Genomic DNA, 27857 nt, shown 5'->3' on the forward strand with positions numbered 1-27857 from the left:
GGGAGTACAGCTACCATTTTAACATTGCTGCTTGTTCTGATCAACATTCTGGTTCTCGCTCAGCCAAAAAATTAGCAAGGAAAGAATAACACCAATAGCAGCTAGTTCAGGCTTCACACCTTGTGGAGTCCAGGGCCTCTCTGCAAAGCCACACAGAGGCGAAGATGGTCGTGGACACTATTTCCCCCCCGGGAACTTGGAGTTTGGAGTCCCACCAAACTCTCTGTACATAGTCCACCAAAATGGTGGTAGGCCCTGGAAGTGTTGGCTCTAGAAAATCTAGCTGTGTGCAGCTTGGCTTGGGGATGACTAGGGTGGGGCACATATGATAACAGTCCACAAATATTTGAAAGGTGGAAACAGCACACAGGAAGGGAACCACTTAGTTTGGTACGAAGGGAGGGGAAAAATTCACTTAAATATCAAGAAAAATTGGCAGTGAGATGTATTAGGTGGCAAAAGCGACTCCCAAGAGAATAGCAGAAGCCACGTTACTTGGGATTTTTTTTTTTTTTTTTTGAAAACTGGACTGCACAAAGCATTGGCAAATGTACAAGAGGAAACAATCGTGCATTGACCCCCAGTAGGCGGAGTGAGTGACTGCGTGCCTTTCTTTCTCTTCTGTCTATGGCTCCATTATTCCATTCAGTGGTGGGAGAAGTATTGAAAGAAGAAACTGCTGCCTGTCTAAGGCCCTGGGTTCCATTCTCCAATCCAGCCTGTTACACAATAAACTGTGAGGTACAAGATTTTGACAGAAGCGATGACAAAACCAGAGCTACAGCAATGTAAGCAACACAGCACTGATGGGAAATCACTTCACTATCTGACACTGTTTATCCCACACAGTGGCCCGGGCCAAAATAGGGGGCAGGTGAAAAAAGCTGCCAAAGGACACAAAGGCTGGCAGGAAACAGCCCAGGCACCTCAGCAAAGCCAGCCCAAAGGTGCAAGTGAGGGAGACTGCAGCGCCACTGACATTTCCTCCTGTCAGCAGCAATCTAGCGGGGTTAGTTTTGCATATTTATCTCTTAGGACAGTTGAGTGAAGATTGTATTTATTGTGTCCTTCTTTTCCTTTATTTACTCTGAGCGGCTTGAACTGTTGCCACCACCTGTCCCATTACATCTGGGATCATCCTGATTTTGTGGGGTTGGTTCCGCGTCTGGCTAAACTCACTGGAATGGGTAAAAGGGGGCCCAGGATAACTTTTGGGGCCCTTGCAACAAGGCAAAGCAACACTGTGAGTGCCCTGGCATCATGACACTACTTTGCTTACAGAAGAAACTCTCCAAAGAGGGCAGCTCCACTGCCCCTAACGGGGCCTTGCCTGTAGCGGGGAGGAGCACAGGTTGCAGGATGGAAGATTTGGAGGAGGAATCTGGAAGTCAGTGTGTTTGCACAAGGCTTGAGTTGCAAATAGTTCTCTTAATATAGAGCTAGTGTAGGATTAGAGACATGGAGTCCTCTCAGGTTATTATCCAGCATGCAGGATGCTGCCCACACAATGTGGGGTTTCACTGGATAAGTGCAAACCGGTGGTTAGTCACTTGCACAGAATATATCAGATCATAGTAGATACAGGTAGAAAAGGTCTGTTAAGTCACCTAGTCCTGCATTTGCATGGCCACAGAACAGTTACCCAATACAAGAAACTGCAGATAGTAGAGTGATGGTTAGACATTATTGTTTCTGGTTATGGTTGAGTATAGAGGTCTGCCCACAAGAGTGAGTCAGAGAATCACTGGGAATCTGTCCTGACCTGCAGACCCTGCCTGCTATTCCACCCTCCCATTTCTGCTGAGGCCCCTCACTCCTGACCCACAGCAATCCCAGCTATTCTAGTCTTGTGCTTCCCCACCCCACTCTGTTGAGGCCGTTCAGATCTGATCTGCAGCATCTCTTCCTCTTACATCCACGGGGTCTCATTAAGTTGGGGTCAGAACCACACAGGGACTCCAGAGCTGAATACTCCTCCTGAATTGTGGAGGGGCTTGGATCTTGATCCAGATCTGAAGTTTCTGATTCAGATGCACTTGTGGCGAGAACCTGTGTGTCGTTCTCCACATGTCACCTTGTGGACACAGGATTGGCCTCGCATGCCAGCTGAGTTCAAGCTGCCACAGTCATTTCACTAAGGCTAGATTTAGCTGAGGGAGGGATTGTTTGTAAATCAGATGCTGCTTTGTGGATGATTTTCTATACCTTGATACCACAAAGATGTGAGAGCCTAATAAGCCAAAATTAAACATTGAGAAACCATCCGGTGGAATGATTTGTGTAACTACTGTACTTCCTCAAATGGCTTTATCTTCTGTTTTAAGTCAGGGTTATTATGGTAAGAAACCCAGTGCTTGGACGCAGTTCCAGAGGAGGTATGCACCAGGATCCAGTGTCTGTGCCTGTGGGTTTCTTTAGAGAAACCGGTTTGTTCTGTGGCTGTCAGACCGGACTCTCTGCTTGTTGTTGAAAAACAAGTGATGTAGCCAATGCGGGGAGTGGAATCGGTGTGTGTTTGTGGCTGGAATACTGTGGAGAGAGACTTCACTAGAGCCAGCTTATTAAAGCAACTTTAAGGGCTACTGATTAGAGTTGAGGGGCTAACCTGTATTAGAGCTGAGTGACAGGGCCATAAAGAGATGCTGAATAAGCTGGGCCCTGAGAGATGGATCATGTATTTCTTCCAGGCAAGGGCTGTATGCAGCATCCCTGCAGGGCCCTCCGGGCTCCTTCCCCCGCTGGGCTGAGAAAGTCACACAGAGACCTTTAGGTGCAGTGCCCACCTGGTGTTTTTATTTACAGGCTGTGCTCCCAGGACCTTTCCACCATACAAGTAGTCCCCTTCTTGCGGTCCACGGGCTTCTCTCTCTCTACTTCCCCTCACTGCCTTTCCGCTATTGCAGCTTTCCTCTTTCCAGCTTCCCCCTCCCGGGGGCTCTTATCCAGCCCCAGCCTGATGAGGCTTCCCCAGTCAGGGCCAGGTGGGCTACCCAGCTCCAATTCACCTCCCTGAATTGGAGCTGGAATGCCAGAGGGTTGGCTAAGCAGTTTTCTGTCACAACACCAAAGGGCACAGAGTTGATGCGCAACAAATAAACAATCAGAGGCGAGGTGAGCACTAAATGATAGATCGTGTTTTGAGCTGTAAAGATACCACAGCGATGGGCACAGCATTAGAGAAAGAGAGAGAGAGAGAGAGCCCTGTGACCTGTCAGAGCCACAACGGGGCTGCATTGGGCCAAAGCTTGGCAATTGCCTTTGGGGGTCAGCTAATTTTTGTACCCCATAATATTTTGCCCAGACCATTTCCCACTCCCTGACCCACCAGTTCTGCCTGTGTTATTTCCACTCCCCATCTCCCTATCAGGTTTGGTTGGCTTTCCAGGCAGTAAGCAACCTGCTTTCATCCAGCAATCTCCTCAGCTGGCTGGCTGCCAGAGCAGTTTCTGCCATGGCTGTGTCTGCCTGCGCAGGGACAATGTAGCTGGCTCAGCTGATCTGACTCTCTTGGACTCTCTCTCCCTGTCCCTCACTGCTGCCAACAGCCTGGGGAGAGCATGATCATGACCGAGAGGAGCTGGACCCTGCTCCGAAACACGCACACACAGCCGAGTGGGCTGGTCCCTCCTGCCCTTGCAGACTGTGCCACTGCAGCACACAGCCAGTTTATCATTAACTTCCACAGAGGCAGCCTAAGCAGCAGCCCAGCCTGCACCGGGGAAGCTCCCAGAGGCCAGTCCTGACTCACTGGCAGGTAAGGACGACAAAATCGGAAATGACAATTGCTTTGCTGTCACTGGAGTTATGCGCAGACAGGTGGTGGGGCCTTGAAAACGTCTGTGGTGCGTTAGCAGAGTGCGGGCAGTGTGCCCTCTGCTCAGCAGCTGCTGTCTTCTGTGCAGGAGGGTTGTGTAACCACGTCGGAGATCATGTACCTTCCAAGGCCTGCCTCCTTACGGGACGAGATCAGGTGCCCATTGGAGAGGGAGGAATGCAGGCACCTGGGAGGAGGGCTGGAGTTTCAGGTTTAGAGCCAGCCCATCTGTGTCACCACAGCTGAGTCATACCAGCAGCAATGATAACACTTTGAGCTTCTATAGCAGCTTTCACCAAAGTGCTGTGCAGGTAGGTCAATAATGTGTTACCCCACTTTACAGACAGGGAAACTGAAGCACAGAGCAGCGAAGTGACTTGCCCAAAGTCACACAGCTGATCAGTGGTGGAGCTGGGGATGTCTCCTGACTCACAGTCTCCTGCTTTGACCACTAGATGGGCTGGCAGCCAATGAGACTGAACAAAGACAAGCTCTGGTGAGAGGCAAGAGGAGTGTCAAAGCCACATGCTCCGGTTTATTCCCGAGACAAAGCTGTGATTTTTAAAGGCATTCTGATTCAGACCATTGATTGGCAGCTGTCAGTCAGGCTTTTGTAGCCCAGTTAGAAATATTTCACCTGAACCATTCGTTCTGCCCCCTTCATAGATTAGGAAGCTGCAGGGTATTGTGTTCTAGTCACAATTTCACTTCTTTCCCTCCTTTTTGGCTGGGGCCCTGGAAGCAGGTTCTCATGTTTAAGTTGGGGGAGGGAGTTTGCACAGATTTGGAAGAAGCCCTAGCAAGAATGAGCTAATCACTCCCTCCTGCAGGCTGCATTTCCCCCCAACCAGCACCATGCAGGACTAGGACCTCTGGAAATGAAAGCTGTCCAAAGGAGAGGCATTGTGGGTGGCAGGACCGATCCCTATGGAATATTCTTTAGGGAGTTGTCCAGTCACTTTTGAATGATTCCAGGGAGGGGCCTTAACAGGTTATAGTGCAGGTGCTTATAATGTGGTTACTGTTGGGATTATTATGGTTTGTTGAGCAGTGACAATGCACTCAGTGACATGGATTACCCTCAGAGTCCCCTGCTTGGAGTGCCTGGGATTGCCATCACTTGGAGTTTGTAAGAGGACACTGGAGAAGGCACTGAAAGGGTGTGGTAGGGGACAGCTCTTCATTGGCAGGGGGGTGGACTGGGTGAGCTACTATGGTACAATTCTGGGAACCTGTGCTAAGTGCTTTCCAAACATACAAGCAACTTCAGTCTCTTCTGAAGGAAGCTTCCAGTGAGACACAGTTCAGACATGTCTGATGCACAGGTGATGACAGTAGCAGCCTGAGGTGGTGCAGGAATCTAGGTCATTGCCGGGAGACTGTGTGGGAGAAGTGTGATTAAGGAGGGGTGGGAAGACGAGGAAGGGTGTATGATATATGGGCAGATGGAGACAGCTCCAAGCTTGCAGGGTTGCTGGAGAGCCAGGTAGTTGGGAGGCCAGGTATGGCAGCTACCGCTCCAGGTGAAAATTCTACCACCTGGCACAGTGGGGTGAGAGTCACCCATAGAATATAGCCGCAATAAATCACTCCAGGGCATGGCCACAGGGTCTAATATCATAACGTTCCTCCTGCCACAGACACTGCCCTCCCCAAGGCATATCCGGTGGTATCGACCCACGTGTGATACGCCGATGTCATCCCTGAGAGCTTGCCTTCCACTGGCTGAGTCTGGCAGATGCTTCTGTGACTGGACACTGGTGTGAATGAGAACATGGGCAAGGGCTCTCAATCGTCATGAAAGAAAATCCCAGAAGTATAGTGCTGCAAAACTGGCCATGTCCGTTAAGTGTGGGGCGGCTACCTTCTCCTAAAGCATCACAGACAGACAGACATAGATGGGCCGTTCACTACTGAAACTCTGCCAGTCAGATGTGGAAACATTTGAAACACTATGTGCTACAGAGAGTGATGCAGTGCAATCCCATGAGTAGGCTGTAAGCCAGCTCAGAATTCTAGTCCAGTGTCTGTAGAACCTCTCTTTGGATCAGTACCTCCGGGCAAGAAGAGCGCAGATGTTAGTATCACTGCTGACTGATGGGCTCTGGAGAACAGAGGAGAGAGGTAAGCCAGTCCACAGAAGGACTGGACAACCAAACATCTCTCATTCGTCAGAGAACGCACACCAGAAGGCTTTTCTGACAGCTGGACTTTCCTTGGGGAGGCTGCCACATAGAACTGCTGTCTCAAACGGATGGAGAAAGCTCTACGTTGTGGTAGCTTAACCCTTAAACCACTAGGGTTTTCCAGGCTGCTCTTCTAGGGGGACACACGGGAGGATGTGTTTATGTGTCCGTAGTCCACAAAGGGCTATTAATAATTGAGATGAGGATGATATTTGCACCCCAAGATCTCTAAAGGGGGAGCAGTAGTATTATCTTCATTTTATAGATGGGGAAACTGAGTCACAGTGTGGCAGAGTGACTCACCTGAGGTCACACAGTGAGTCAGTAGCAGAAGCAGGAATAAAACAAGCTCAGGAGGTTAAATTATTCATCGGGGATTGAGGGTGGGGCAGACAGATCAGAGAGCAGCACCGAGCGATGACTATCGAGTGAGGCTAGCATGGGACCAAACACCCACTAGTATATTGTACCCCAAAGCAGGATACTCACCCCCGTAGGTGCTGTTACTAGATGTGTGGGGGGTGCTGCAGCACCCCCTAGCTCGAAGTGGTTTCCATTATATAGAAGGTTTACACTTTGGTTCAATGGCTCTCAGCACTCCCACGATACAAATTGTTCCAGCGCCCCTGGGCCAGTTCAGTTTTAGGGATCACCATATTTAGGGTGAGGTGGTAATTCAGCCCCTAGCCAGGCTGGTGAGGACCTTGGTGCAGGAGGGGCTGGTTTCACCTTCCTTTGGAGCCCCAAGCAGAGATCAGTTTATTAGAATCAGGCAGGTTAATTTCCTGGGGTCCCAGTGGGAGCTTGGGGCATTGGTGGACATGTTTCCTCTGGTGTTTCTATTCCTATGGCAGCTGTGCTGCAGGGAGAGACTGGCAAGGGGAAAGATGTTGAAACCTGGTTAGACAGATGAGCTCAAGCAACAAACTGCAGCCAAACCTTAGGGAGCATGACTGAGACCCGGTGAGATACACAAGATAAAACGCATACTTGAAAACAGGTGGGATGAAAGGAATGTGGCGCTAGCAATCGTTCAGGTTTAACTCTTGGTCTTTTCTCTTCCAAATACGGGCTTTGAGCAAGGGCAGAATTCTTTTAAAGCAATTGGGTGGGATTTTAAGTGGCAACAAACTATCTAAATAATTTTGCTTTGGATCTACTATCGGTTGGTTGGCTTGAGAGCACACCCAATAAGAGCATTACATTTCAGTAGCAATCAGTTTCCATTGCACCTCGCTTATCCTGCCATCTGCACTGGCCCTTGTTTTTCACTTCAGCCTCCTATTTTACATCACCTAGCACGCATCTCTCCCTTTGGGGCCAGTGCTTTAATCATTGCTTCAGAGGTCTTAGGCATTTTAGTGAAGGCAAGCTGTAGAGGAGCTGTTTACCCATTCAAGGCTTCCCTCCCTGTAGTGATTTCGCATGTATTGCTTTGCCAGTTCCAGAGCTGTGTCTTCCCCTCTCTACTTCAAAATGAGCAACATACAGAATCCAGGAAGGAAACTATGGCCTTGGCTACACTTGCGAGTTACAGTGCTGTAAAGGCTCCCCCAGCGCTGTAACTCACTCCCCGTCCACAATGGCAAGGCATTTGCAGCGCTGTATCTCCGTGGTTGCGGCACTGCATGTACTCCACCTCTCTGAGAGGAATAGCGAGTATTGCGCTGCCGCTGCAGCGCTGCAGCGCCAGTGTGGCCGCTCAATGCGCTGTGAATGGCCTCCAGAATTATTCGGCAGTATCCCACAATGCCTGTTCTAGCCACTCTGGTCATCAGTTCAAACTCTACTGCCCTGGCCTCAGGTAACCAACCATGTGACCGACCCTTTACATTCCCAGGGAATTGTAAAAATCCCCTTCCTGTTTGCTCAGCCCGGCGTGGTGTGGAGTGCTATCAGCGAATCTTTCCAGGTGACCATGCCTCCACGCGCCAAGCGAGCCCCAGCATGGAGCAATGGCGAGTTGCTGGACCTCATCAGTGTTTGGGGGGAGGAAGCTGTCCAGTCCCAGCTGCACTCCAGCCGTAGGAATTACGATACCTTCGGGAAGGTATCAAAGGACATGATGGAAAGGGGCCATGACCGGGACGCCCTGCAGTGCAGGATTAAAGTGAAGGAGCTGCAGAGTGCCTACCACAAAGCTATTGGGAAACGGCCGCTCGGGTGCTCCCCCCGTGACCTGCCGATTCTACAAACAGCTGGATGCGATACTTGGGGTTAACCCCACCTCCACTCCGAGCACCACCATGGACACTTCAGAGCCGGTGTGGGGAGACGGGGGAGAAGGAAGAGGAGGAGGAGGAGGAAAACGGGAGTGATGGTGGTGGGCCGGATGGAAACACCCCAGAATCCCTGGAGCCATGCAGCCAGGAGCTCTTCTTGAGCCAGGAGGAAGGTAGCCAGTCGCAGCGGCCGGTACTTGGTGGAGGACAAACAGAAGAGCAGGTTCCCGGTAAGCGGTTTTTTTTTCGGGAAGGAATTTTTTCGGTGTGGGCTCTTTGGGAGAGGAGGGTTAGCCATGCATGCCTAGATGTGGAATAGTGCATTGATGTGGTTTATCACATCGCGGTAATCGGCCTCGGTAATCTCCTCAAATGTCTCATCCAGAACGTGTGCAATACGCTTGCGCAGGTTTATCGGGAGAGCCACCGTGGTCCTTGTCCCAGCCAGGCTAACGTGTCCGCGCCACTGTGCTGCGAGGGGCGGGGGGACCATTGCTGCACACAGGCAAGCTGCATATGGGCCAGGGCGGAAGCTGCATTGCAGTAGAAGACCCTCCCTTGCTTCCCAGGTCACCCTCAGCAGCGAGATATCGTCCAGGACGAACTCCTGTGGAAAATGTTGGGACAGTGTTCAGTGTAGGTTCCCCCTGAAGCTGTTGGCTCTCCCTAAGGCACAGAAACCCAGAAGACAGTGCAGCCCTGAAACAATCAGTCCCCCTCACTCACCATTTTGAGGCTCCCGTGGGATATGTGTGCTCTGTTTCGGATGGGAAAATTATGCTATTGTGTAGACCCTGTGTGTTTTCTACTCCTTAAGTGCGGGGGGAATCATTACTCTGTCTGGTATAAACAATGCTGCCCCTGTTAAATGTTGCATTTTGCCTATACAGCTGCATCAGCCTTGAGACCTCAGCCATCCCTCTTATCGCCTGCTCAGAGACTGCAAAGACTCAGGAAGAAACGGCGAAAAAGCAAAGAAGACATGCTGCAAGAAGTGATGTGGCAATCTATTAAAGAGAATGAGAAAGCACAGGACTGGAGGGAGAGAGAAAGCAGGATCCGCCAGGAAAACGCAGCGCACCGGCGGCAAAGCACCGCGCACCGGCAGCAAAGCACTGATAGGCCCATAAGCATCCTGGAGCGCCAAGCAGATGCTATCCAGGAGCTGGTAGCCATGCAGAAAGAGGAGCAGTACCGCAAATGCAAACGCCACCCCCCCTACAGCCCTTGTCCCAAAACTCTTTCCGTTGTGCCCCACTGTCACCTCCAACCCACTTTCCCCAACTTCCATGTTCTTCACGCTACCCACTGCCTCCAACACCAGTATCTTCACCACCCAACCCTGAAAACCATGACCCTTACCCTCTGCACTCAACCCCCATCACCATGCAGTATAGCTGTCCTGAAGTGCAGCACTGACTGCACAGCACACCAGACAGGACATACGCGAATCTGTGATTGTACCGTTCCCCACTCCACCCCCTTGTTTCTTTTCAATAAATGGATTCTTTGGCTTTGAAAACATTCTTTATTATTGCATAAAGTAAAAGCCTCCTTAGCCCAGGAAATAAACAGGCACTGCAAGTCTGCTTGTCTGCTTAGCAGACACTGATTCCTAAAGATTGGAACTACTGCACTTCACTCCTGTGCAGGGCACCAGATATCACTGCTGGTTTTCAGCCTCAAATTGCTCCCTCAAGGCATCCCTAATCCTTGCAGCCCCGTGCTAGGCCCCTGTAATAGCCCTGCTCTCTGGCTGTGCAAATTCAGCCTCCAGGTGTTGAACCTCAGAGGTCCATGCCTGAGTGAAGCTTTCAGCCTTCCCTTCACAAATATTATGGAGGGCACAGCACGCAGATATAACCGTGGGGATGCTGTTTTCGGCCAAGTCCAGCTTCCCGTACAGAGATCGCCAGCGGCCCTTTAAACGACCAAAGGCACACTCCACAGTCATTCGGCACCGGCTCAGCCTGTAGTTGAACCGTTCCTTACTGCTGTCAAGGCTCCCTGTGTAGGGTTTCATGAGCCACGGCATTAACGGGTAAGTGGGATCTCCAAGGATCACAATGGGCATTTGAACTTCCCCTACCCTGATCTTCCGCTCTCGCAAAAAAATCCCGGCCTGCATCTTTCTGAACAGCCAAGTGTTCTGAAAGATGCGTGCGTCATGCACCTTTCTGGGCCAGCCTGTGTTAATGTCAATGAAATGCCCACGGTGATCCACAAGCGCCTGGAGAACCATAGAGAAATACCCCTTCCGATTAACGTACTCGGATCCTAGGTGGGGAGGTGCCAGAATAGGAATGTGCGTCCCATCTATCGCCCCTCCACAGTTAGGGAACCCAATTTGTGCAAAGCCATCCACTATTTCCTGCATGTTACCCAGAGTCACGGTTCTTCTGAGTAGGATGCGATTAATGGCCTTGCAAACTTGCATCAACACGATTCCAACAGTCGATTTTCCCACTCCAAACTGGTTTGCGACCGACCGGTAGCTGTCTGGAGTTGTCAGCTTCCAGATTGCAATAGCCACCCACTTCTCCACTGGCAGGGCAGCTCTCAATCTCGTCTCCTTGCGCCGCACGGTGGGGGCAAGCTCCTCACACAGTCCCATGAAAGTGGCTTTTCTCATCTGAAAGTTCTGCAGCCACTGCTCGTCATCCCAGACTTCCATGATGATGTGATCCCATCACTCGGTGCTTGTTTCCAGAGCCCAAAAGCAGCATTCCACGATGCTGAGCATGTCCGTGAATGCCACAAGCAATTTCGTGTCGTCTGCGTTACATAGCTCAATAGCATCGTCGGACTCCTCACCCTCACTGTCACTTTGGATCTTAAGGAATAGTTTGACAGCCAAACGTGACGTGCTGGTGAGACTCGTCAGCATACGCCTCAGCAGTTCGGACTCCATTTCCCGCAGACAGATCGCGCTGCACAGAAACCGTTGAAAGATGGCACCAAAGGTGGATGGAAACAAAGGGATTTCTGGGATGCGAAGTGATGCATCACGGGGCATTGGGACAGGACCCAGAATCCCCCGCACCCACACCCCCTTCCCACAACCCACGGCGCCAGAATGGGAAGAGGTGCTCTGTGGGATAGCTGCCCATAATGCACCGCTCCCAATAGCGCTGCAATTGCCGCAAATGTGGCCATGACAGTGCTCTGGGCAGCTGTCAGTGTGGACAGACTGCAGCGCTTTCCCTACTCAGCTGCACGAAGTCAGGTTTAACTCACAGCGCTGTACAGCTGCAAGTAGCCAAGGCCTATGTAAGTTAACTCCATTTATTCCTGTTCTCTGCAGGCAGGGAGGAACTCAGATAGGCACATTCTAATGTGAAAGGCCTGTGACGATAACAACGCTCCTCCTCCTTCTAATATCTATAACAAACAAAAGTTATAGTCCCTCCCCCTACCACAGATATGTGTGTCTGAGAGTGTGATCCCAAGCCCAGTCCAGGCAATGGAAATAGAGCTGGGAGGGATTTTTTGACTGAAAATTTTTGGGCAAAAAATGCTGATTCTGTGACACTGAATATTTCACAAATTCATGTCAAATTCCCTGAATTGCTTTGGTCAGAATAAAACTTAAACAAATAATTCAGGAAAAATCAAAAAAGTTGCAAAATTTTCTAAATGAAACACCTTGATTTTTCAATTCAACAAGATTTTTCATTTTGAAATTTCCTTTACTTTTATGTTGAAACATTAAAAATATTAAAATATTCTCTACATCAAAAATATGCTGTAAATGCTTGGCTGACCCAAAACTCCCCTCCCTCACATTTTTAGATTTGCTGAAATTAAAAAAAAAATAGTTTTCCATTTGACCCAAAATATATTTTCCCCTGATTTCTCAGAATTGTCAGTAACCAAAATATCTGTCATTTGCCCATTTCTAAATGGCAAGACTCGCCCTGGACTTTGAGTAAGACTCTTGAGCTGCAGGCAGTATTTCAAATGGTTAGAGTTAACGTGAAGTTAGAAACAGCACTAAGAATCCCAATCCAAAAGGAACATGCAGAAAAGAAGCAAAGAGTAAAAGAAGCACCATTACCTAACACTCATTGAATGGAATAGCCCCAGGTCCCTGCACTTGGGATTTCTGGGCCCAGGTTTTCAGGCAGCTTAGGTGCCCATTTGCAATTGAACATCTAATTTTTTCACACACATCTACTGCAATTGCACATGCAGCTAATTATCTGTTTGAAGGCGCATCTGCCCAATCCATGCATGCAGCCACTGTAATTGTGCACATAAATCTGGTGAATACTTTCCGATATATTTTGTGTCTAACCTAATTGAAAATCCAACCCTTGGGGTCAGTGAAATCAGCCCTTTATGGCCACGTACAACTTACTCCCAACCCTTTTTTAGTCCTCCATCCTGCACTCACTATGTGGGATTGGAATAATGTTGTTCGATTTTCTCCCGTTTTTGCTGCAAAGCCAAACCCTAAAGTGTAACTTCTTTTTAATCCCTGAATTGTAATGGGTTATTGGTATCGTGCCAACGCCTGAGAGATGATCCAAGCATCAATAGCTCTTCACTAGACTGAGACTGCACTGACTGAGACCCCCAAATTTATTGCACGTGGGCCACCAAACAGCCATTGAATGATAATGACTTTGGGTTGCTACCAATTTTGGCTGAATGAAAAGTGGAGATCTAGTGGCAAAAGGTAACTCAACAACGCTGAATCAAAGAATCTGTCTTTATTCTAGTCATGCATAAACCTGCTGAGATGACTCGACTGAAAAATTGCTCTAAACTGAGCTCTCTGCCTCTCTCAGAGCCTGCTGCTGACATGGCGAGCTCCAGCCCAGATGAGCCGCCTGCTAAGGAGACACCAGGAGCTGAGTGCCCCATATATGAAGAGATTATATGCCTTGACAGAGTGGAGCAGAATCAAAGACTGGCAGTGGAAGAGCTGATCAACACAGAGGCCAGTTATGTCCACACCCTCGAGCTGTGTGTGTGTGACATCCGAGCCCACCTCCGGCAAAAGCAGGTGAGAGCTAGACTAAAATCTCCCAATGGAGATGTCAGTTACAACGTGGGGATTGTTCTGTTGGTGTCGGATTGAAATGAGAGCTACTGTGGTTTCTCTCAGTAGGAGCCAAGCCTGTTCCCCTGTACAATGGAAGGGCTCTTTTAACCAGCCTCTTCCATAGGAGAGAAGGTGGGGAGGTGTCTAACCAATCCTGGAAGATTAACATCCAAGCCCAAAAGTGAAGCCTCTTAAATTTGTGGAGGCAGAGCCTTCCTGTCCACAAAGAGTGACAGTTACCCTGGAGGAGTTTTGCCCCATAAAATTACCTGTCACATGAGGCGACAGATCTTCAAAAATAGACACTGAACTTGCACCTTTTTACCCACTGAGATTTTCATGTCTGCTTTTAAATGCATAAACATCCAGAGTGGGGCACGCAAAGTGCATTTGCACAAGCGAACTGAGGGCATGCAGTGCAGTTTGAATGCCTAGCTCTGAACTTCTGCAAGGGTACAACTGGAGATGCGGAAAACTGTGCATGCAGCGGGAGCTGGTCAAAATATTATCAACAAAGCGTTTCCCTGGACAAATGCCATTTCATTGACACTAAAATCTTTTTTTTAGTGGGTGGGAGCTGGAAAGGAAAGAGAAGATGAGAGACTGACTCTGATTCTATAGGCGTGTTTAGGATCCTGGTCTAGGATGTGGGGATCCCAGGTTCAAGTCCCTGATCTCACTCTGGCTCTGTATAGCCTGGCCTGATAATCTCACTCTGTTAAATTTCCAAAGGTCTTATTTACATTCTCCATTAAAATGGTTTGTTTGTTTTTCTCATTTGTGGTCCCCCCACTAATCTTTTGATGCCTGGGTCCAGAGGCTCCTCCCCTTTGACTGGGGGCGGGGTGACTTTAGATGAGGGCGGGCCTGTGCCTGCCCATCCCCAGAGCCTCCATAGGTGGAATGTTACCACATTTTGATACCTCTAAATGTTTTGTGAAGTGGAATTGTTGTTTTCCAGCCAGCCCCATGTGCAACTTCCGAGGGTGGCTTGAAGGATGCGTGTGCTACTGCCTGGAGGCCGGTGTCTAGTGTGGGACTGAATTCATTCTGATTGCTTATGGTTTCCTTGTTCCTTTCAGCTGCCTGACATAGACCTGGAAGGGCTTTTCTCTAACATAGATGACGTCCTCTGTGTCTCCAAACGTTTCCTGAAAGGGCTGGAAGCGACAGTGAGCCAGGAGCCTGAGCAGCTGCTTCTGATCAGTAAGTGTGAAGGTGGCAGCAAGCGAGGCTCTGTGTGCCAGGATGACACTGAACTGATACTGCCGATCCCTGGCAGCAGTAGGGGAAAAGGGCCTGCTTCACCTTAACAGCCGTCACCCTTGTCTTCCTTGGCGCTCTTGATAGCCAAACATTTACAGTAGCAAAGCTGTCTGCGACTCTGGCAAACCCAGCCAGCCTCATGCCCATGGGCAGCAATCCAGGGCAGCATGAGTCGTACTCATGTTCTGCTTCTCACAGGAATCCAGAGCCTGAGGGGAAGGAATTGTTGGGTCTTGTGTGTTAATCTCAGCAGATTGTTTCACTAGCTCTGTGCAATCATGGAGAGCCTAACCCTGCAGGATACACGTTGCATGAGGCACGAGATCAGACCTGCCCATGGAAGGGTTGGGGAGCATCAGAGTCAGGTTAGGATAGGATGCCTGAGGGGCAGTGATGCCCATTGCTGGGTTACATTTGGCTGGGGAAGGGCCTGGTCTTGTTTGCTCTCCATCCCTCGTGTTCCCTGTTCCCCCGTTTCCAGCAGGGTGGAGAAGAGTCTCCTGTGACTTTGAACTTCTCCTGCTCATCTGGTGGGGAGAGTGGAGACCTCCATCTCTGCACCAGCCTTTGAAGGCTTCCTCCACACTGTCCCCTGCCAGTGTTTCTCAGCCACAGCTTGGAGGTATCTCCCTCTAGGGTGTCTCGGCTGCCATGTCCATTCAGTCCTTGGTCTCTCTTTGACCCTGCTGGCCAGGAGGCTAATGACAGTGCTGGCACTGTGTATGCTGAGGATGCCCCTTCCCTGGGAATGGGGCTGGCTCCCCAGCGTGACTCTGTCTGGTAACTTTGCTGTCCAGGTGCCTTGTTCCAGGAGTTCAAGGAGGAGATGGAGAGCGTCTATAAGGTTTACTGTGCCTGCTATGAGCAAGCTCTTCTGCTGGTGGAAAGTTACAAGAAGGACCCGAGGTTGCAGCAGGAGATTGTGGAGACCCTGAATACGACAGTGTACGTACAATACCTGTTCCCCAGCTCTCTTGGTGAAGCTGACTGTGCTTTGGCCTGAATGGCACTCTTTATCCAGGATGGACTGGGCATGCCTTGGAAGCACATTCAGTTTACACAGCTGGCTGGACTAGCTGGATGTCCCTGACCACCTGACCAGAGAAGCTGCTGCTGGGGGCACATGTCCTCAGTCAGCTGTCTGGATCATGTACCCTGAAACAGGGGTTGGTAACCATCTTTACACCACAACCTCCTTCAGCCCTCTGGCAAAATTGTGCATCTCTGAGTCCCAGACTCCTCTGGTCCAGTTGCCATGGTGCTTTGTAGGAAGCACTGTGAGGACTGGCCTGTGGTTTAAGGACATTCCCAAGGTATGGGGAAGCCTCATTTGCAAGGGACTGAGTAATTCTACTTTGGGGGAGATCGGAGATGAGGAATGGCGATGGCTCACAGCCACTCCAGACAGCTACTGATGCTCCCATGGGAAGCTGTGACCTAGGAACTGAAGTGCTGCCTTGACAGCACCATTCCCCATCCCCTTATTCTGGTGCAGGTGGTCACAGTCTCCTCCAGATATGGCTGGATTTTCCTTTCTCCTCTGGGGTATCTGGCTGCTCGGCTGTGGTGTTCAAATTTGGAGGGCGAAATCTCCTTCCAATCTGGGGTCACGGAGAGAGGCTTCCCTCACACCCCAATAATTCACCTTCTGAACAAAAGCAGGGTCAGGGGCCGTGTCAGCAGGGAACATGCCCAGAGACTGAAGAGGATGAAATGAGGTTTGGGGGGCAGCCCTATGGCCCTGAACCACCTTGAGAGGTGGGGACCCTGACTGCATTCTCAGTGCCTCAACCCCTGTCTAACCATGTGCTCAGCTCCTGGTGACAGATCCAGCCTCCCTCAATATCGCCCCCCCACCGCCCCGGGCCAACTGAGAAATAGCCTTAACAAGGTCTGAAGGGAGACCCATCTAGTCATCTAGTCCTACTGGACAAGAAAGGACGTTGGAATTGGAGGGGGAGAAGGAATTATTGGAGGTGTGTGGAGGGGGGCCCTCCAGCATATCAGAATATTACTGCTGTCCCCAACACACGTGACGGATGGAGGATCAGGAATACTAGCCCTTGCTTTGTGCTGCACTTGCCTTGGACCTTGGTTCCTGTCTTGGACCCTTGACTCATCCTTCCAAACCTGGACGATAGGCGAGGCTGATAACTGAGAGCACCTGCAGCTCGCGCCTGCTCCCCTCCCCCAGCCAGCAAATGGGAAAACATCACTCACATGCGGAAAGGGGCCTGCCAGTGGATTGGGAGGTGCCCTCAGCCTGACCTGGGGACATGGGCTTGCTGCTGACTCTCTCACTTCCCTATTAGGCAGGGCACTGATGGCAGGGGAGGGGGTTTCTAGGGTTTCTTACTCTGTGCCTCCATGGATCTCGCCACAAAATCACTAGTGAATAGTGCCTGTCATGCTGCTGGGAGGAAGGCTAGTCAGCCTGCAGCACTCGCTCTGCTAAAGGCAGCTAGTCACTGTCTTTGTCTCCCTTCCCCTCTCTCTGTCCCCAAGACAAGAATCAATCCCAGGACCTGTTCACTAAACAAACGTGGTGTAATAAGGCCAGGAAATCCGTCCGTGGCTGGCAGTGTCCTTCGGGTCTCTCCCTGGCTGGTGCTGGCAGACAGTCATCGCAGTGACTTAGCACAGCTCTGAGGGGTTACAGTTCACGGGTTCTGCCTGCTTCCCTTTGGAAGGCTGAGACAAGGGCTGCATGGCCTGGAAATCCCTGAGCACCTGACAGTGAGCTCCCCAGCACAGGAGGCCTCAGTTAGTGTAAATCAGCAAAGCTCCACCGCAGTAGTTGTAGCAACAGAGAAACTGATTTTCAGCAGCTGGGGATCTGGCCATGAATTTGAAGAGAAAATGGGAGCAACAGTACTGCCCATCTGTGATGTGCACAGAGGATCCTCCCCACTGTGGTGCCATTTGGGGGTGGAGGGGAGGGCTGCTACGCATGTCACATGGATTCATGGGGTGGATGCAATTAGCCTGGACCTTATTGTGAAATGGAGTTTCTTTGAAGGTGATCGCCCTCATTACATCACAGGTGTCTGGTGCCTATTTGCCCCCCTTGCCTCCGCCCTCATGACTGGGTACATCTGAAAGCTGAGGGGTCTCTCACCCAGCTGTGGACAGGAAGGAAGGGCTCAAAGCCCTGCAGGAGTTCAGCTGTACTCAAGATCCTAATCCTCCCCATTCGCCTCCCATGCAGGCCTCACACGGGTGCTTCAGACCTGAGCTTCTTCCTGGTGATGCCCGTGCAGAGGGTCACCAAGTACCCGCTGCTGCTGCAGAAGATCCTGGAGAACACGTCAGCCAGGGACAATGCCTACTCTGCCCTGCAGAGTGCAGCCAGCGCCATGCTCGAGATTAACGCCAACATCAACGAGTACAAGAGGCGCAAGGAAGTAGGTGAGGAGGAACTGGCATGTTAAAGGCCTTGTCAGGACGACGGAGGGTCTGTAAAGCCCGAGATCATCAGAAACATCTCGGCTCATTGTTATTCCATTGAAAACAGTTTTTAGTCTGGCTTTAACCTGCAGTGGAACAATTCTTCCTTTCTCCCACTCTCTGTTTGTCTTGATTGTAAACTCTTCCAAACAGGGACAGTCTCTAGCAGCATCTAGCACAGTGGGGTCCTGATCTCAGTTATGGCCTCCCAGTACTAGAGTAACATTATTACTATACTAATACTACTAATTGCAAAACAAACTGCCCTGTGTAGGAGATCCCTGAAGTGAAACTGACTAGAAACACTGGTGAAACTGACCAATATGTTGTCAGTCTCAGAGCTGAGAAAGGCAAAGAGGAAACAACACCCCCTAATGGTACCAAATAAAAACAGGCTTTTACAATTCTTTCTGATTTCTTTTTCTAAATTATTTGTATTCAGCCAAGCAATTCACCTTGATACATTGCAGTGGTGCCTAGCGACACACAGACTTCTCCAGCCAGTCACTTGTGCCAGCATTCAGTCAGACCTTAAGGCGCCTCTCCCGCGAACCCCCTGGGCCCAGCACAGACCTGTCCCGGACTTGCTATGGCTGGGGGAAAGAGCCCCTCCCTCAGCCCAGCCCAGCCCTGCAGGAGCTGCTGCAGCCGGGGAGAGGTGCATCTCACCCAGCTCCAAGCTGCTACAGTGAGAGAGGGCTGGGGGGAGTCCTCTCTCCCCACTGCAGCCCCGGAGAAGCCTACACCCCAAACCCCTCATCCCCGGACCCACCCCCAACCCTCTGCCCCAACCTGAACCTGCACCCTGAACCCCTCATTCCCACCCCCACCCCAGAGCCTGCACCCCCAGCCAGAGCCGTCACCCCACCCCCACCCCAATGCTCTGCCCCAGTCCTGAGATCCTCCCGCACATCACCTCCATATTGGTGCACATAACAAAATTAATTCCGCACATGGACGTACAAAATGAGAGGGAACACTTCATACCCATAGTGGTTTGTGTATGTGAAACTATGGGCAGTTTTTAAAACATTGGCCTTTCACATCTGAATGTTCTACTCTGTTAATGGTTTGAGTTCTCTCTGCCTTTCCACTAATCAGTCTGATTAGAGTCATGTTACATTTCCTACAATGCTTTCTTTGTGTTTTACTAGTCTTATGACTATTCCTACCTTATTTCTTATTATTTGTATCACAGTAGCACCTGTGGGGATCAGGGCCCCACTGTGCTAGGCACTGCACAAACACTTAGCAAGAGACAGTCCCTGGCTGGAGAGCTTATAGTCTAATTCAAATGAGACATAAGACGTGTGTGTCAAACTATAGGAGGCAAGGAGGAGGGTAGGAGTGTCCAGGGGAGAACTCAGGAACGGATATAGTGGAGTAAGCAGGTAGGTCATTTACAGCTTCAGTTATACTCTCTTCCCTTTATGAGGGGTCAGGGCTGTGCATTTGGGCTCCAAAGAACTGAATGAAATATCATCCCCAGGAGGGATCCAGGCTCAGAGATTTCTTGATCCCTCACCTGTTTATCTTCCTCCCCTTCTGTCCTGAGGCAGCAACCAAATACAGCAAGGTCGAGCACCTGACACTGCGGGAGCGCCTTGGCCGGCTCAACAAGCACTCCATTGCCAAGAAGACCACGCGGCTGAGCCGGCTCTTCATGCACGAAGCGGGCATTGTGCCCAAGGTGAGGCTCCTGCTCACGTCCGGCTCCCAGTAACCATACAGTGTGTATGTGCCGGTGACGTAGGTAGGAGGAAAACAGTTGAACCAAGGGCAGCAAGGGATGGGTGCTGCTTACTGAAAGCACCTGTTGTTTTTCACAGGTGGCCTTTCTGTGGCTTAACACTGGCCAGCCCGTGTATTTGCAAGTGTGATGTGTGAAACATGGGTGAGCCACACAGAGGTCCTATCAACACTGAGATCATGTGATCCATGCTGTTATCATGTGAGACACTTAAGTCGTCATGTGACCTTCCTGTGGTCATTTGTCCCAAATTTAAAGGCTGGCCTAGTGATCTGAGTTCAGGTATCAAATTCACTCTCTTGATCCCCTGATGAGCAAAGTCTTGGAGCATTGTAGAGGCAGCTTGCTCAGCTCCTAAAGGCTTAGATTGGGGGACTCAAACGAGGGATCCTTGAGGACTCCAAGGAAGGGAAACAAATCCAGTGGAGTGGACCCTTCCTGTAGGCTTCTCCCAAGTCCACTGAAGGCCTTTATATGCCCTACCTCTACCCTGCAAGCATCCCTACCACCACGCAAGTCCATTCTGGGAGAAGTTCTGGGCCTGTTGAAGCCAACGGCAGAGCTCCCAGGATTTCACCCTCTGTGTCCCCCAAGAATTGTCTATGTTCCAATCCATTTGGTGTTGCAATCCAGTCCATCCCACAGGACAGCAGGAGCACTGCGCCTGCTGGGACTAGTCAAAGGACCGATCTCCCATCCAGGAGCCCACGGTATATCTTCTCCCCATTGACTTTCAGACAGAGGACAAAGAATTCGACCATCTGGAGGAAAAGTTTCAGTTCCTGGAGTCTGGTGTGACTGAGCTGAAGGAGAACGTAACCTCTTACCTGAACAATTTACAGGTAAAGCCCACTCATCCCATAATGCTTGGGGGTTAGAGACCCACAGAGGCAGCCTGGGCAATCTCCTGTGGATGGCTCAGCACCTTCAACTCCACCTGAAACCAATGAGAGTTGAGAGTGCTCAGCACCTGGCAGGATTGAGGCCTTATTTCTGATGGGTGAAATCCACCCCTGTGCAGAGGGGTCACTTAAGGTCTGTGAATTGCTTAAGTCCCCAGAGCTGAGCTGAGATTGAAACGATGCCTGGGCCTTATACCAATTCTCTGCACGGAGGTGAAGTTCACCCCCTGTGAGAAATAAATAAAATAATAACTGCACCATGCTTAGAAGATGCACGATGTTGTAAATGGTCCCAGGGTTATTCATGCTGTGAAATTCCCGGGCTGCATGAGGAGGACTCTTTCCAACACTAAGGCTGACACATTGGGAACAAGGACGCAGGGTGACATAGTGATCTAGTGCCCTGGCTTTCCTCCTTTGAAGACCCGATTTGCTTGCTTCTCAGCCCTCCCCACAGGTGGCATCTCTCTGTGGGAGATGGTCTGGTTATGGCGGCCACAGCTGGAGGCCTGCCTTCATCTCTAGATGCGGTGTTGCCAGGTAGATCTTGACAAAGTGCAGGGAGCTCAGAGAAGAGGAGCCAAAAGGCCCAGGGGGCTGGAGGGATGGACTCATAAAGAGCAATGAGAAGTGCTAAACGGGCGAGGCTAAGAGAGGAGGAGAAGGGGCCAAATAGCCCTTTATAAATACAGGAAAGGCTTAAAGCCCCATGAAACACAGGAATTCTTTGGGGGCTGGAACTGGGAGGAATGGGATGAAATTAAGGAAAGGAAACATAGTCTGGGATGCCAGTGAGATGCTAGTGGGCAGAATAGTCTCCCAGGGAAATGGCAGAAGCCCCATCCCGTGGGACTTTTGAAACTAGCCTGGAAAAAGCCCTGGAGAACAATCCTGCCTTGGCGCCAGGGTGCTGAGCTGGATGCCCTGAGAGGTCTTTACCATCGCTACCGTTCTCACCAGGAGTCAGGGACTAGGGTTGGGCAGCCGGGACAATAAACTCAGTGGTCTGGCTGGGCAGGGTTGTGATAAGACACAGCTTCCCAGCAGCCTTTAGAAGTGCCTGAGGAAAGGAGTGTGTCCCATCCCTGCCCCAGGGAAATCCTCTGGTAAATATTAATAAAAGCTTGAGATGATGTGATCCCCAGCACGGAAATGACCTGACCTCCTAATGCACCATTTGGCAGGTAGGCAGCTCCTTAATATCTCCAGTCTGATCCTCCTCATTCATCTGCACATGTCAGTCCCTCAGCCACAAGCAGAGAGCCAAATCACTATTTATACAAACCCAGCAAAGCCTGTGGCATTCCCATAGGAGCCTCCACAGGACCCGGGTGCGGCTCAGGGGTCTCAGACACAACAGCCAATCTGTGGTTGAGGGGCCAAAGATCCTTCCCCCCATCGTCTTCACTGCTTCTGGCTTCCACCTTGTCAGTAGCAATGAGGGCCTGAAAGGGGAGCTGCATTCCCTGGGACGTGACCTCCTCCTCCTCCTCTGGCAGAGGGTGGGGGAGAGTAGGAGTGCACCTGGGACAAAGAGTCACTAGCTCAGTCTGAGTCAAGAAAGCACCTTCTGCCAATACTCCACTGGGCTGGTGGGAACGGCACATGGAAGCTCCTTTTGAGTGGCCTGGCGAGTATTTCTCTGAAGAGGCAGAGAACCCATCCAGATGTGAGAGCAGGGAGTTCCAGTCATCTCAGCAGCTGCCCTCAGGCAGGGGTCTGTATTTGGGTTTCTGCAGGGTTTCTTGTGATCACTGGGCTGCGGGCACCTGTTTGTCACTGTAGGGTGGCTCTTGTCATGTGGTTTGTGCACCCTGAGCTGGGGGTCATTCCTGAGCATTGGGCACACAAACTGGTTTGCTACCAGAGAGTTGCTTGGAGCACTGATCTACAAACACTGCTTTGATATTTTAGGATAACTTGGAGATGCCAGGCTGAGTCCATTGGTTTGTTATTGTAGGTAGCTTGGGAGCATCGGCCTGAGTGCACTGGTTGGATACCATAGGATGCAGGACAGCGGCTGTAGTTTTTATTCTCAAAGCAAAGAGGACAGGAGCTTTGGGTGGAAGAGATAACAAGTGCCTCGAGTTTACAAAGGGTTGTAGGAAAAGGAGTAGGTCACATTCTGAACCTGCCTTCAGGGAAGGCTGACACAGCCCTGGGCATCTCCCAGGTTTGAACACACATGAACAATTCTAGGGTTCTCAGCCCCTTCCTCCCCCCCCCCCCAGGTCTTTCTCCTTTCCAAACCACAGGAGTGCGAGCTGGAAATGGAAGGAGCTGCCCAGCAGTATCGTCGCCTGGCGGGAACGCTCCATCGCACCATCTTCCCGGAGTTTGTGAGTGCCACCTCACTTATATCTGTGTGGGCAGGGAGCCTAGCACTGGTCTTGCGGGTCCCACCCCAGGGCTGTTCTCATTAGCTTACAGCAGGCAGTGAGGGTAGGACTGCGTCAGAAGAGAGGACTGTGGGAAAGGCAATTACACTGGCTATTTGACCTGCCTCCTGAATGGTTCTCCGTAGGGAGCTCTATCATGTGCCTGTGCCCCAGCCCTCGCACCACTTCTGGGGGTTCCCTGATCCCTCCCCCCAGTCAGAACTTGGGCACCTCACCCCACTGGATGTTCCCCCACCCCACTAGGACCCTGCCTGTTTCATTCCATGATGCCTGCTTATTGCCTGGGGACTCAACGCCCTCTGAAGTCTGCTCTGTCTGTATTGTGCCCCATGCTGCTCACTGGTGCAGTTTCACTGGCTCAGAACAAGGTGGGTGGGTGGCTCTTAGTGTCCTAATAAACGGCCAGGGAGGGATGCCTGTTGTGTCTGGCTACTGGTGGAGAGGTGCCTGAGAAGATACGAACCATGTATGGAGTCTGGTGGGATCATAATGGGAGCTTCCTGGGGTCTGTTGGTAGAAGGCCTCCTTGGTGAGCCCAGGTGAAGCTCCCCTTACGTCAAGTCAGTAGGAGCCAGACGTTGCTCTCTGCAGACATGACAATTCCCTTCTCTCATGGCCACCAGCAAAGCAGGAGAGTTGGGCGCCGACACTCTCATCTGTGACAGGCCTGGAGAGCATGGATTTCAAGGGTCCCCCATGATGTTCAGGCTGGGGCACTGTGCTGCGCGGCTGGCAGATCTGGGGACATCAGGATTTCACTGGGGTGCTTCTGGGGTCTCTCCAACAGAGGAGACGGCTGGACCGGCTGGTCTACCAGCCACTCTGCAGCCTGTCAGAGACTCTGAAGGGACCGCAGCAGCTGATCAGGAAGCGCCTGGACAAGCTGCTGGACTATGAAGAGATCGAGGAGAAGAAGAGTGAGACGGGCAACGTGACATACGATGAGGAGGCCACCATGAACACCTACCTCGCCATCAACACCCTACTGGTGTCCGAGCTCCCCACCTTCAACCAGGTGGCCATGCAGTGGCTGGGGCAGATATTGCGCTCGCTTGTGGCCCTTCAGAGGGACTTGGCCAAGCAGGTGCTCCAAGAGGCTGAAATAGAGCTGGCCCAGGTAATGGAGACCCCTGGGTGCGTACTGAGCTAGCATAAGTTAGAGGCTCTTGTGCCTGGCCTCAGCGGACAGCCACACACCACTCAGACCCACAGACATGGGGTGGGTGGGGCACCAGGAGAGGTTTCTGCCTGGGTAGCAGCAGGGTGCTTTCCTCCCATCCTGACTCTCCACAGGCAGATGCACTGAGCTGTCCACGCAGGCTGCACTTTTATTTGCATGTGTCTATTTCCCTTCTCCTTTGGGTGGGCTGGAGTTGCTTCTCCTAGCCTGCTTTGGGTGGCCCTATCCCCTCTTGGGGAGTTCCACATGGTGGTTGAGGATTACTATTAGTATTTGGATTGTGCTAGTGCCGAGGGTCCCACTTGTAGACCTGGGCCCCACTGCGCTAGACGCTATACAAATGCAGAAGAAGAAGACAGCTCCTGCCCTGAGGAGATAGCCTGATCCAGCCAGAATATTCCTGATCTCCTAGGAGCCCTCCTCTAAGACCCGACAGTATCACTGACCATTGCACACATGGGGAGGAGCCTTGATTCAAAGTCAGATAGGAGCATTGTTTGTTGACGAGGGAGACCTGATTGATTGTTCAGGTTTCTTGAAATGTAGAAACTCCTGTTCTCTTCTGGTTTCTGATTCCCTTTCCTTCTGTTCCTCCGCTTCCTGATACCCTTCCCATGGATTTATCTCTGCACAGCCCTTCTCCCTCAATGTGATCTCTAATTCCAGTGTCTCTTTCCACAGCTGCCGCATAGCCACGTCCCTCTGCCTACTTTCTGGAAGATGGTGAAGGACACTTTAAGCCAGTCTGGTGCTCAGCTTAACTCCTTCTGTCAGAAATTTGAGACCGTCATGCCGAGCCCTGTGGTACAGGTAGAAACGGGGAGGAGTTGGGCACCTCCTCCCATCAGATGGCCAAGAAGACAGGGACATTTGGGTAGATTCTTAGTGTTTCACAGATGCTGGAGAACCTCCCATTGGGAAGCAAGTGAGGTTGGGGACAGCCAATTGCAATGCCGAGGACTTTGCAGCAGCCATGCTACTGGCTTTGACTCCTTGACAATGGTTGGCTGGTAATTGTGGTGAGCTAGGGAATCCTTCACATCAGGCTACAATGCCCTGGGGTGGGTCCCTTAGCTCTGGAGACCCAGCTTCATACCCTGAAGCTGATCAGATGTTTAACTGCAACTGACAGGAGTTCCTACCCTGGCTGCCACTGATCATGACATAACCCCTAATAATCCAGAAATAAAACACACTCGTGGGGCAAGATCTCACAGTAGGAAACATTTTCTGACACAATTCTCCCTGTGTCTTACTCCCCAATAGCCTCTTAGCCCTGCTGAGGAGCGCAGGGTCCTTTCACTTGTCAATAAACATGGCCCAGAGAAGCTCTACCAGGTGACGAGCAACATCAGTGGCAGCAGAGATCTGGACCTGACCCTGCAGAGGGGACAGATTGTGGCTCTTCTGCACGAAATGGACACCAAAGGCAACACTAACAGATGGCTAGTGGATGCTGGAGGTACTTGCGAGGACTACAGGAACCTTCTCTTTTCCCCTGACCCTAAGGGTCCCTCAGGCCGGCGTGAAAAACAGGAGGAAGAACTATGTTCTGACAAAGTAAAAGTGCTCTGGGTTGGTGAACTGTCCCAAGGGAGGCTTCCATCCGGGAATTTCTGGGGAAGCAGAGACTGCTCGGCATTAGGGTTGTATCTCTTTTCTCTCTGGAGCAACCTCACTGAGATTCATTCTCCTTGACTGCCCGCTTGTGGTGGAATACATCAGAGCTTTGCTGGGGAACTCACAGGGCAGAGCTCGATGCACTGAGAGAGCAGAAGGTTGTGACTTCTGTTCCAAATGTGTATTTTAGAGATAGGCCTGAAGCAGAACCATTTATCTCTAACCAGCCTGAACTTCCTGGGTTTGGATGAAACAGGAGCTAGATGTGACCCTCCCCTGGTTTTGCCAAACCCAGATCCACCCCCATTGTTGCCCAGTTCTATTATGTCTGCAGCCACAGGCCATTACACGTAGTGCTCAGTTTTGCCCCATTGATTCCCCAGGGAGCATTTGTGATGTGCCACGGCCTGGTCTGCTGTTCTCAGCAAGATCTCGGGATCCCTTCATGGTGCTTCACGGTGGGGCCAGTCAGCCAAATAGCAGAGAGGTGCAGCGGTAGAGCTGTGCAGCCTTGCACTATGCCATGGTGTTGCCAGAGTCATCCCTTCCTTCTTCCCCTATGCACAAATCCATCCACAAAAGAACAGGTAACTGGTGCCCAGCCTGACAGAGTCTGTGTGTCCTACAGGTCACCGAGGGTATGTCCTGGCTGGGAAACTACAACCGTATCATCTGGTCCAAAGTCAAAAGCCCAGGATGCAGATGCTGGCCCCGGATGCTGGGGCTGAGAGAAGACGACACTCTTACACCTTACCCGAAACACCCAAGCCACAGGTCCTCATCACCCCTCCGGCTTTCCAGGTGGGTGTGGAGATACCTGCAGGCACCTACGTTTGTTCAGTCATTGCACCCACCTCTGTGCATATAGCTGCCCTGGGCACATCCAGTACCTGCACACACATACAGCACAGGAGGGTGGGAAGCACATACAGCCACATTCACAACACACAACTGAAGACATACTTGGGTAACCACTTCCAGGGGAGCTGGGAAGGGACAGCGCAGACTGGATCCGTGGCCCATCTAGTTTGGTATTTCCTCTCTAACATTAACCAGTGCCTTGCCAGTGCAGAAGAAAGGGATTCCCTCCATGTGCAATTGACTATTGTACAATGCTGTAGCTCGAGGAAAAGGCCTTCCTGAGCCCTGCAATGATCAGAAGATGCTCAGAAAGATGAGATTTGATTAACCCTTTTCACAGACAACTGTAAATATCCTTTTGGCTTGTAACATTACACCGTCCCTTTGTAAATCCTGGGTGCAGCATTTAACTCTGACTGTCTTGTCACTCTGAGAGTGCGGCCCAGGGCAGTCAGGGCTTAAATGATAGTAACTAACTCCTTGAATTCCTCTCAGAAGCAAACAGGTAGCCAATACTTATGAAATTCCACAACCATGGAGCATCCACACCCATGCACACCTCTCTGAATTGATATGGCCTAAATGAGTGGGATTCTTGCATTCATCTTGCACTTTAGCCCCCATGTCCTGCTCCCTTTTGGATCTTCTCTCTAATGGGGGTTTTCTGTACCTATCTCCTTGCCTTTTCCAGGTGGTTGCAGGTTATGCATTCACAGCCAGGAGTCCCCATGAGGTCAGTCTGCAGGCAGGGCAGCCGTTGACAGTGCTGGAACCTCACGATAAGAAGGGAAGCAAGGAGTGGAGCCTGGTGGAAGTCAATGGACAGCGGGGCTACGTACCTTCCAGTTACCTGATGATGGTCCCCACCCAGGAGGTGGGGGGTTGGAGCTTGCCTGCTTGGTCTCTGCCAACTCAGCAAACGTAGCAGCAGAAGCAATGTTCAGGAATGAATGATCCACTCCCCTACCTACCCCGTCTCCCCAGAGAGACTTGGCACATGCAGTAAGTAAAGCTGGAGAATGAGCTGGCAAGGAAATGAAGAGGCCACACTGGACTGAGAACAGGAAGGACAAAAACTACTGACATAGAATTTTTCACAGGGAACTTTGCATACAGGAAAGTGTGTGTGTGTGTGTGTGTGTGTGTGTGTGTGTGTGTGT

The 27857-nt window shown here is 51.0% G+C and overlaps 1 protein-coding gene across 5 annotated transcripts; it reads left to right on the plus strand.

Annotated features, from left to right (window-relative positions):
- Positions 1-708: 708 nt before the first annotated feature.
- On the plus strand, positions 709-27857 carry ARHGEF37 (Rho guanine nucleotide exchange factor 37). Of its 5 annotated transcripts, none has more exons than XM_054038554.1 (13): positions 709-788; positions 13016-13233; positions 14355-14478; positions 15336-15483; positions 17747-17946; positions 19545-19675; positions 20473-20577; positions 22869-22976; positions 23824-24153; positions 24898-25026; positions 25483-25678; positions 26465-26637; positions 27389-27857. In XM_054038554.1, the coding sequence occupies exons 2-13, from the start codon at positions 13030-13032 to the stop codon at positions 27620-27622; spliced, it is 2082 nt and encodes a 693-aa protein (XP_053894529.1). In that variant the 5' UTR covers positions 709-788; positions 13016-13029; the 3' UTR covers positions 27623-27857. The 5 variants fall into 5 exon arrangements, with proteins under 5 accessions (XP_053894529.1, XP_053894527.1, XP_053894528.1 ...); XM_054038552.1 differs by lacking the exon at positions 709-788 and adding an exon at positions 3513-3754 and having other exon boundaries at positions 12947-13233; XM_054038553.1 differs by lacking the exon at positions 709-788 and adding an exon at positions 3513-3754.

Source organism: Malaclemys terrapin, chromosome 8 (assembly GCF_027887155.1).
Source record: "Malaclemys terrapin pileata isolate rMalTer1 chromosome 8, rMalTer1.hap1, whole genome shotgun sequence".
Classification (NCBI taxonomy): domain Eukaryota; kingdom Metazoa; phylum Chordata; order Testudines; family Emydidae; genus Malaclemys; species Malaclemys terrapin.

Bases quoted from the DNA above. Each gene is read 5' to 3' on its own strand.
- ARHGEF37 (XM_054038551.1), top strand. From the start codon at position 5,890: ATGTTAGTATCACTGCTGACTGATGGGCTCTGGAGAACAGAGGAGAGA. The intron at 19,676-20,472 runs GTGAGGCTCCTG...ATTGACTTTCAG, and splicing joins AAGCGGGCATTGTGCCCAAG to ACAGAGGACAAAGAATTCGA. The intron at 25,679-26,464 runs GTACTTGCGAGG...TGTGTCCTACAG, and splicing joins ATGGCTAGTGGATGCTGGAG to GTCACCGAGGGTATGTCCTG.